At 32.5% G+C, this 11145-nt stretch overlaps 1 protein-coding gene across 1 annotated transcript; it reads left to right on the top strand.

Annotated features, from left to right (window-relative positions):
* Window positions 1–4781: 4781 nt before the first annotated feature.
* On the top strand, window positions 4782–10922 carry FGFR1OP2 (FGFR1 oncogene partner 2; the record flags this gene model as incomplete). Its single annotated transcript, XM_084255813.1, has 4 exons — window positions 4782–4916; window positions 7118–7235; window positions 8351–8493; window positions 10800–10922. The coding sequence occupies 4 exons, from the start codon at window positions 4782–4784 to the stop codon at window positions 10920–10922; spliced, it is 519 nt and encodes a 172-aa protein (XP_084111939.1).
* Between the last annotated feature and the right edge of the window lie 223 nt (window positions 10923–11145).

Below are 11145 nucleotides of genomic sequence, written 5' to 3'. Positions count from 1 at the left end.
GGTATTTTGGAAATGCCCTTTCTCAGTGAGGAACATCTTCTATTTCTGGTTTACAGAAGTTTTTGTTATGAAAGGATGTTGAGTTTTTTCACGTGATCAATTAATTTTAAATTGAAACAGCCTTCAATTCTGAGATAAAACCTACTTGGCTATGGTATAGTCATATTATGTCACTGAATTTCAGTCACTAGTGTTTTCTTGAGTGTTTTTGTATTTATGTTCATGAGGGATAGCTGTGGTTTTTCTTTTTTTCTTTTGGGCTGTTTTTCTGCTTTTGGTGTCAGTACTGTTGACATCATTTTATGAGTTAGAAGTATTCTGTTGTCTCAAAGAGGTAATGTAGATTGCTATTTTTTTTCTTTAAAAGTTTGGCAGAATCTACCATTAAAATGGTAGATTTTGAGTTGATTTTATTGAATTTTAATGAATTTAAAATTGACAATGATATAGATTTTTTGGTATCCCTTTTTTCATTCCTGACATTGGTAATTTAGGTCTTCTTGATGTCCTTCTTTGGTTGTTGTTGGTGGTGGTGGTCAGGTTTGCTGGAGATCTGTCAGTTTTATCTGTTTTTTTCAAAGAACTAATGTTTGATTTAAAATTTATTCTGTGTTGCTTCCTTATTTCAGTGTCAATGATTTTCTGCTCTTTTAGTGCTGCTATATTTATTTACTTTGGATTTATTTTGCTGTTCATAAAATTAAGGCTTAGATAATTGATTTGAGATCTTTCTAATTTCCTATATATAAGCATTTAGTGATAGAAGTTTCCTTCAAAGAACTGTATTACATGCATGGCAAAATTTTGATTCTTGAATTTTCTTACTTTTATCAAAATATTTCCTAATTTCCAAAAAGGACTTCTTTTTTGACTCATGGATTATTATTATTATTATTAATGTGTTGGTTAATGGATTATTATTATTAATGTTTGAACAATTTCTTTTTTATTTGGTTTGATTCCATTATCGTCAAAGAATATAATTTGTGTGGTTGCAGTTCTTTTAAATTTTAGGAATGGTTTTATTCCTTACTTCACCTTTATAATTTTTCCAGGTTAACTTATTTACAAATAAGGCATGCACTGGGCTATGCTTCCTGCTATCCGAGAAAATTTCCCATCTGTGTTTAATATTATTGTTGATCTTTTCCTACTGGAGTGAGATGTTTCCATAGAGTTGTTAGTGTTCACTTGAGGTTTTACCTGCTGCTATCTGGAAGCCACTCTGATTGTGTCAGCTCTTACCCTCATGGATTTTTTTTTTGAAGATTTATTTTTAGTTATGCATAGAAAAACTGGGTTGTCAGCCACAGGTACAGGGGGTGAGCGGATTTACCAGACACAGAGTGGAGAGCAGAACAGACTGATCTAGTGAAATACACTGCGGAGGGGAGCAGTAGGCAAGACAGAAGAGGTCTGCTTCGCCATTTGGGTTAACTTACTGGCCAGGGATGGAATTCATGCTGCAGTGGCCTGATAGCATTGAGTCTTAACCGCTTGTGCCACTAGGGAGGCTCTACCCTCATGGATTTTACAATTTAATCATCCCATCATTCTTTTCAGAATTTGGCAGGCTAGATTTTGTATCTGTGATGTGATCTATGCTTATCCATGGATTTGTTAAAATTTTATTGTTGTTTTATGTGAAGCCCTTGCATAAATGAGGGCATTTGGTCCAAGCCATCTGTTTATAGTATACTTAAAAGTATAGTTTGTCTTATGATTTTTTTTTGCTATTACAGTGGTATGAAAGTGGTACACATTTTGTAGAAACTATACTTCAAATTTTATTGTTTTATTAAGGAATATCTGAGGAACTTCTTTAGCGCATTTCAAGGACATGAATTATTCCAAAAACAGTGCAGTTATTAGTGTACGTTTACTCTTTTATTTTAGCAAATTTTTTATGTTAGAAGACCACATTTAAGTCATTTCATCAATTTGGCTTTGGTAAGAAGTTGAATTTTACCAGCATGACTGAAGTATCTATCATATATCAAACCTGGTTTTATCATATTTAGGTTTCTTGTAAAACTCATTAACAAATGGTATAGTCCACTTTGGTACTAGAAAGTTCAAAAGTTTTGTTTTTAGCTTGAACAAGTTAGGGAAATAAAATCATGAGATTAGGGAAATAAAATCATGAGATTTTCTTTCAGCAGGTATGGTGTTGTCTCAAGTAAAAGTGTTAAATCAGTGGGTGGTAATAGAAAAAGGATAAAGTAATAAGATCTCACAATTTTTCAGTTATGCTTATTGGAATGCCTTTTTAGTAATGGAGATTTACCATATAGACATAGTATAAACTCTGGAGATGGTTTAACTAATTTAGTTGAGGCCTGTGATTGCTCAAGTAAGTAGGCTAAGCCTTGGCTATTGAATTAAGACATAGGATTTAATCACCAGTGTGTTTTTTATGCCATGTTGTCAAGTTAATATCTGCAGAACAATGTTTAACCTTTTCATATTTCAAAAAGAAAGGTTTGTGATTATCTATAAAGATGCCATCTGGATTTAGGATTCTGTTAAACAGTTAATTGGTCGGTGTCTGCAGATTTTTTTGTCCAGAGGGTTATGGGAGCATAGCTTTTTTTTTTTTTTTTTTCCCATGGGGGTGTGGGTAACTTCTTGAATTCTACACAGTGTCTGTATTCTCATATGTAGATCACCAACGTCTCATCATATGTAGGAGTCTTAGTGCATTCTAGTTGGAAATATCCTAACTACTAAATTTGTAGATGTTATAAAGTATAAAAAAATATTCTTCTGATAGTGGTCCTAACAATATCATTTATAGCTTGGGACCTAGTACTGTTAGAGATTCCTAGTACTTGTAATCTATTCTACTAACCAAGATAAACTTTTTCTCTCAAGTCTTTAACAATTTTCACTTGGCTTTCAATTTTTTTTCTTCCTTTTACCATCTGTTACAACCTGTCAGTTTTGCTCTAAGACAGATTTTTTTCATTTTTATTTTTTACAAGTCATTTTGTCTCCCTTCTCTCACCCCCAACTCCTTCCCCCACCCCTTATTTTTGCTTTATGGATGACTTTAAAATTTTATTCTAAAGGATCTGCTGTTCTATGGAATTAGAATTCATGAGAGCATAGTGACATCCATTTAAATAAGAACACTGTGTTATTGTCCATGTGCAATTTTTAGATAGTTCCCCTTGGAAGTTTAGAGGAAGGACAGGCAGTGGATTCTGTGGTCGCCTTGGAGCATCTGGGGCCTTTGGTGTTTTAAGCCAGTGTGGGACATTGGCTCCATTAATGCTTATCATATTTTCAAGTACCCTTATCTAAACCTCTGAAATCTTAGAAGATAACTCTTGTGGTGGTTTTATCTAGACAGCCAGAAATTATATTCATTTCCAGCTTGTTTAATTCTTACAGCTTCTTGGTAATGTCTGATCATTATGGCAAATATTTTCTTAATTGCCAGTTTTATGGCTTAATTTATTTTCATTTAATATTCAGGTTTGAGCCAGTATCTAATAATAGACTAATTGACTCTTTGCTTCAACTGTTGGATAGAAACAAGAATACTGTTTCATTGTTTTCTGAAGTCTATGTTTTTCATCTTTGTTTAGTTGTAATTTTGAATCTTTGTTAAATATAACCTTGAATGCAAACCTGCTAAAACTGATGTGTTGTACTTTTAGTTTTCTTTTAGTGTTACACAGTTGGGTTATTTAAATCAACTTGCTGCTTTTTTCTGTATCTGAAGGACTAGTAATTGAAATAATTGGTACAGATCTGTAGCCCAGTGCAGTTGTATCTAGCAAAGTCTGCCATTTGGTAGCAAACTTATGTCTTCCTCAAGCTGATGAAAATTCTTAACTATACCCCTTAACTTGGTTTATACCAGAATTTTAATTTAACTTCCATAGACATGGCTTCTAGCCTTGTAACTTTAGAGTGATTTTAATTTTTGAAAAACCCTGAGGGAGAGGTTTTTCAGAAGAAAGAAAAATAGAAGAAAGAAAAATTCAAGGATGGTAAGTATCAGAAAGTTAATTTTTCTGAGATTATTTAAAAATGTTTTATTTTAATAGCTCTGACATTTGAACTAAAAGAGCTGTTAACTGTTTCATATGTTGTCTCCTAGTTTTATGAGCACCTTTTAAATATTTTATTTATTGATTTTTAACATATTAAAAGATTCTCATAATACTCAATGTCATTCTAAACCAAAGCTTTTTTTGCCACTTACTAAGGAGAAAGTGTAAGAATTAGGATCATAATGGAACCTTAAGTAAAAAGCAGACCTTCCTCCAGAAGGTAGACACCTTGAAATAGCATGACACATAGAGACCTCTTGGCTGGTCATACGGTGAGTCTGTGAATGGGGTCCCATGATCAGAGACCTGCAGTCATTGACCTCAGAGTACAGAGTAATCAGGTGACCTTTCCCACAATATAAAATAGGGAGTGCTCTCAAAAAGAGCATAGCTCCTATACAATATTAATTGTATTAAATGGATATATACTGTTTCCCACCATAAATTCAGGGTGTTTTGAATATACTCTGATTATGTCTGCAAATAATTTATATGTGTTCTATTTTTTTTTAATATTATAAATTCACTTTTAGGTTTGTGCCATCCTTACTGAAACAAAACTGTTCTTAGATGTTTCCTCCCTCCAGACAGTGACCAATCCTGTAGTAAATATAACTTACAAAGTGTATCTGCGTTAAGAGGAAACTAAGATAAGATGATATGCTGGCTTTGTTTTGAGTCTTGATTTTAATGTTATTTATAGGTATTCCTTTAGAAATGAGTTGCACAATTGAAAAGGCACTTGCTGATGCCAAAGCTCTTGTGGAAAGATTGAAAGACCATGACGAGGCAGCAGAGTCTCTGATCGAGCAAACCACAGCTCTGAACAAACGGGTAGAAGCCATGAAGCAGGTTTGAGCTTTTCCCTTTTTTTGTTGATCCCATTTAAAAATGGGGTCATTGACATTTATGTATTGCTTGATCGCATACTCCTACTTAGTTGGTGTTCAGGTTGTTTTTTCAGTGTTCTCTAAAATTTTCAAGTAGCTTCACTTGTTTCAGTTTTATTTTAGAGTAGAATGTGATATTGTCATGCTTGGGTTATAGATATGTAAATATATTTTCTAAAACCTGAAAGCTTGATCACATTTTTCTGACAGATGCACATTTGAGTTTAGAAAGTATATGAATTTATTAGGTCTAGATTCAGGTAGTATCTTTTACAATATTCACATGTATTTTGCTCTCATTTTATTGAGTAAAAATATTTATATATTTTCTTTGCAGAGCTACTTAGGTGATGCTATTTAATATCAAATTAGTTTTGAAAACAATGCAGGACAATAAGTGGCTTACACCTTGTGTACTTAACTTCATTTGCGTTTGTGCTTTTTTCATTTAATGCTGCCACTTGAAGAAATGAAAGGGCTTCACTTGTTCTCCTCACCCTTATATATACCCTTATATATAATGATATATGCATATATATTTTTTTCCAGTGGACCATGAAGTTCAGCTGCCATTTTAAGTCCTCTTCTGATAAAAATTTTCAATTCTAGGAGTTATAAACACTCTGATACTGTGATGGAAATCGGTAGGGGGAAATGTATATTCACTCTAGTCTCTTGAAATTCAACTTTTTAAAGGAAGTAACCCTGGAATACTGCTTTTAACATTCAGAAATAATGAAACAAGTGTACTTACTTTGCTTTGCAACTGTTACCCTGAGCAGATTTTATACCTCCCTAACTATAGAGCTTGACTCAGAACATCTATCTTATGCGGAGTTGTTAAAAAGTCCCTCCCCCGGTACCCCTACCAGCATAGTTAGACAACTAAATAACAAACCAGGAATGTTATAATGAATAACATTCATTATACTAAGTGGCTCTTTCAAAAATGCCTTGAAAATAAAGGAGTGCAATTGTAAAGTTAGATTCCATTTATTTGAAATATAATAATTTTGTATTTCTTTTGCACATGTACTTTTTGTTATTGAAATGTAATTCACATGCCATAAATTTACCTTTTTGAAATGTATAGTTCATTGAGTTTTTATTGACATGTTGTACAGCCATAACCACTATCTAGTTCTCCAACATTTTCATCATCCCAAGAGCCCACTTCCAATAGCTGTCACTCCTGGCTCTCCCTTCTCCCAGCCCTTGGAAACCACTTACCTGTATATAGAATTGTGTATTTTGGACATTTCATGTGAATGGAATCGTCAATATGTTGTAGCATGTATTAGTGCTTTAATTTTTATTGATAAGTGTTATTTCATTGTGTGGATGCAGCACATTTATCTATTCATCAGTTGGTGCACAATGGATTGTTTCTACTTATTGGCTTTATGAATAATACTACTACAAAATCTGTGTACAAGTTTCTGTATGGATATATATTTTCAGTTCCATTGGAAGTATACCTAGGAGTGGACTTGCTAGGTGGTATGATTGAAGACCTCTAGACTGTTTTCCAAAACAACTATACCATTTTATATTCCAATCCACAATATGTGAGGATTACAATGTCTTCAACACTTGCTATTACTTGGTGTTTTTTTTTTTTTTTTAAACAACTTCATTCTAGTGATTGTGAAGTTGTATCTTACTATTGTATTGAATTTCCCTGAGACAGTTAAACATTTCTTCATATGCTTATTGACCATTTGTGTATCTTCTTTAGAAAAATGGCTCTTGAAAGCCTTTTGCCTGTTTCCCCCCACCCAATTTTATTGATAGGAAAAAATTGACAAAATTGACATAGAACATTTTGTAAGTTTAGTGTGTACAACCTGATGATTTGATAACATGTACATATTATGAAATGATTACCGCAGTAAGATTAGTTAACACCACCACCACCTCAGCAACTTTCATGCATCTAATACAATATTATTTACCATTATTTACCACTGTGCTGTACATTAGATTCCCAGAACTTGTTTACCCATTTTTAAGTTAATTTTCATATTATTCATATTGTTGAATTGTTCTTTATTCTGGAAACCTTGTTACGCATGTATGCAGATAGAGCGAGCGAGCGAGCAAGTGAGAGATATGCTTTTCAAACATTTTCTTTCCACATGTTCTGTTTAATCTTTTCATTAGTATCAGGAAGAAATTCAAGAACTTAATGAAGTTGCAAGACATCGACCACGATCCACATTAGTTATGGGAATCCAGCAAGAAAACAGACAAATCAGAGAATTACAGCAGGAGAACAAAGGCAAGAGATACTATTCTATGTCTAGCACATCAAAAGAACTTCAATCTACTACTGTACCATTGACTAGAAACCAATTAATAGTTTCAAAAATGGGAAAATAGCCCACTAAAGCTAATTTTTGAAATTAATTTCATTCTGCTCCATAAACATAAATCCTACTTTTGTTCTTTATCCTGTCTACTTCTGCGTTCCTTGCTTTGGTATTCTTAGCCTCTTGCTTAAAATCTCCTAACTGGTCTCCTCTTCCCAGTGTCTTTTCCTCCTCCAATTCATGTTCAACACAGGCATCATATTGAGTTTTCAAAAACATCCTGTCACATTTTTATTCTTTTGTTTAAGAATTTCTGTTGTGTTCTTATTTTCTTATTCATGGACCTTCAAAGTGAATTCCACACCTTTTCCATCTTCCTCCCATAGTTTTCTTCTCCATGAAACTTTGGCTCTTGCCATCCACTTTCATACCTTCCTGCTTCAAGAAATTTTCCTTTCCTTAAGTTTTCAACTCAAGAAATAAAAGTTTACCTCAGTACTATACTTCTGTGATGCTTTCCCATTTTCTTTTCTCCACAGACTTGTCTTCCTATGTATTTGAGTAGAATACCACTCTTCACTAATGTGTTGTATTATAATCCTTTTTGTATTTGTTTTCTCTCCTTGACTCTTCAGATCCATGGTCTTTTAATATTGCTAATATAGAGCATTGTGTGATACTTAATTGTTGTTCAGTGTTTGTTTAAATGATTCTGAAAAAATGATTTAAATGGTCATTTAAAAAACTAATATAGGAATCTATTTGGTGTCATTTATTTGCTTTACTTTTAGTGAAGTTTTACTTACTATTGATTTACAATATTATGTAAGTTTCAATAATATGGCTACGTACCTAGGTATGTGCATATACCTCACCATACTCACCACCAAAGTTCTAGCTGCTTTCCCACTACCAAATTGACCTTCCCCTGGTGTCCTTTGTTTCTGGTGGCTAGATTTTTACACATCATGTTTTCTTTTAAAAATACCTTCTTTGTAAGTTGCTTTTTAAAAAATGAATGTGGAAGAGACTATTTTGTTCATCTTTAATGTATTTGAATAATATGTACTGTTATTCTTGATAGAATTACGTACATCTCTAGAAGAACACCAATCTGCCTTGGAAATTATAATGAGCAAATATCGAGAGCAAATGTTTAGATTGCTAATGGCTAGCAAAAAAGATGATCCGGGTATAATATTGAAGTTAAAAGAGCAGCACTCAAAGGTAATCCATTCTGTAAATATAATTTGAAATGAAAAGAGGGATAATTGGTTAAACTTAAAAAAAAAAGCACAGATATCTAACATATACTGAATACTTCATCTTATGTCTTTTTGGCTGTTTCTTTTTTAAAATTTCCTGTTATAAATCATTTTCTATTTAGTTTATTCTTCTAACTCCCATTGTTCCCTAGTAGTTTTAATATGCTTTCAAAAAATAAAGTTTATTTGGGATGCGAAGGTAAGTCTCTTCAATTCAAAGTTAATTTTATCAGGTTATCTACTTTTAGGAAATACTTCTTTTGATCTGTGTTTTGACATCTGTTACAAATACAAGAGTTGAAATGCTGAAAACTTATATAAAAATACGAAAGCAACTAAATTTAGATTTGTCTTTAAGTTTACTTTCTGAATGAGGCTAATTCTTTCAGACTATAAATAATGCTGAATAGAATGGAAAAACTACGGGGTAGGGGAGAAGAAAAGAACCAACCTATTAAAATTTTGCCCTTTTCCCACCAAATAACATCAGTTAACATTAGAAATAGTATTTTTCCTGCTGTCCATCCTACTAATCGTTACCCCCATGTATGTTCCTTTTGTGTATGTCCCGTGTTTGCTACAACTGCTGTGAAGACAGTCTTTTCTCATTTATATTTTATTTTAAACTGAGTTTATTTTAACTGCCGATGTGAAAATATTAGAAAAGATTTTGATAATTAAGCTATTATCTAGCCTATATTATCTATATTGGATAATTTGATACATAGAATAATCATGAACCATTATAACTAATATTTAAGAAACTGTTATACGATGTTTTTCTCTTTCTCAATTTTTAAAATAATTTTAGTTTCTTTAAAATATTCCTTCTATCTTGGTACTTGTAGCTATTTTTAAATTATTCTTTTAAAATTAAATACCTAGTATAGAGCTTTTCTTATAACAATTTACATATTAAGAAGTTAGTAATGACAACTGTGCCAAATAATAATGTAATAAATATATGGATTTAATTTACCTAATTATGCTGTTGATCTAACCAAAAGGATAACCGTAAATATTTCATTGACAATCTTTTAACTATAAAATGTATCTACTACTCATAAGTCATTAAAAAAGCATTAAATTTAAGCATGTAACAAAGAGTGGGGTTTTTTAGGTGCAATGATTAATTGACTTAAAAATATTGGTAAAATAAATGTAATCTTGAGAAATTTCAAGGGCCCTTTAGGTTTAAAAACCTAAAAAATATATTTGTTAAGCTATAAGGAGAAATATACTATGACAAAAACATACTTATAATAAAGATACTGCAGCTTTCTAATCCCAACTGGTAGCAGCTATGAGAGAAGCAAAAGTTTTTGAAAACACATTAAATTTTGCCATTCAGTGGAGCTGTTTTATTAATTAGCTTTGTCTTAAAATAGCTGTAAATCATCTTTTTTCATTATGAGATTGAATTCTTCATCTTAGTGCTGATCCTTGCCTTCCATAAAATGACTGTTCAGTTGCTTGTTATTAATTCTAACTAATACATTTAATGTTTGTGGTTTTGATTTTTCCCAAAAAGGAGACATTTCAACACAATAAACATTAATACTTGCACTGGTTAGTTATTAATAATAAGATGAACCAATGATTACGTTCCATTACTCCACCATAGGAGCTTGCGATGCAATGGGAAATAGTGATGCAAACCAAGCTAATAATGTAAGTTAGGATGTGGTGTATCCTAAAACAAGAGACCGGAATTACTAGCAGAATATTAAATATTGCCAGGGAAAGGTGATTAATTCTCATGAGGAGAGTCTGGGAACCCAACTCAAGGAAGAAAGAAAATCTATCTAAATTCAGCTTTTAATTATTGGTGGGGAGGGGTTAGTAAGCAGAAGTGGTTGAATAGAAAAACTTGTGTGAATAAGGTGCAGAAATCTGAGATTCCACATAGTGTTTAGGTACTGGTGTTCTTATATGCCCAAAACATAGCAAGCATTTGATAACACATTTAGGGTAATGAGTTACACATGACAGCATTTTTGAGATGAGACCCTTTTGAGACTATTGTGGCATAGAATGTTGCCCTCAGCTAGTTTTTGAACACACATTTAAAAAAAACAATGAAAAGCTTGATAAGAGCTCATTTTCATCTAAATACTAATTTTCATTATTTTTGAACAGATGCCTTTTTGGAAATCTTAAAAAAACAAACATTTCAAACAGTTGGCTAACACGCATGAACTAACACTCATTCAGTTTTTAAATTACGGATAATGTCCGTATTAACATTATAATGACTCTGTACTACAGATTGACATGGTACATCGTAACAGCTCCGAAGGATTCTTCCTTGATGCATCTCGACGCATCCTTGAAGCACCTCAACATGGACTGGAGAGGAGGCACTTGGAAGCAAATCAGAATGTACACTAAATAAAACAGTCGACTTTTGGGGTGTGGATGGAAGGGGGGCACCATTATAAAAAGTTCTTTCACATTGAAGTTTTCTCCCAAAGTAAATCAAATAAATGGCTCAAATAATGTTTTTGGGAGCCATGCAGAAAATATTCAGTGTATTTATCTGTCGTTAATTCTCTATTGTAGCATACACAGCCTGATAGATAATTGCAGGGCTTAAAAATTGATGAGGCCAGCT

This window comes from Talpa europaea (assembly GCF_964194135.1).
Source record: "Talpa europaea genome assembly, chromosome: 15".
Taxonomy (NCBI): Eukaryota; Metazoa; Chordata; class Mammalia; order Eulipotyphla; family Talpidae; genus Talpa; species Talpa europaea.
This window is presented reverse-complemented; position numbering and strand designations above follow the sequence as displayed.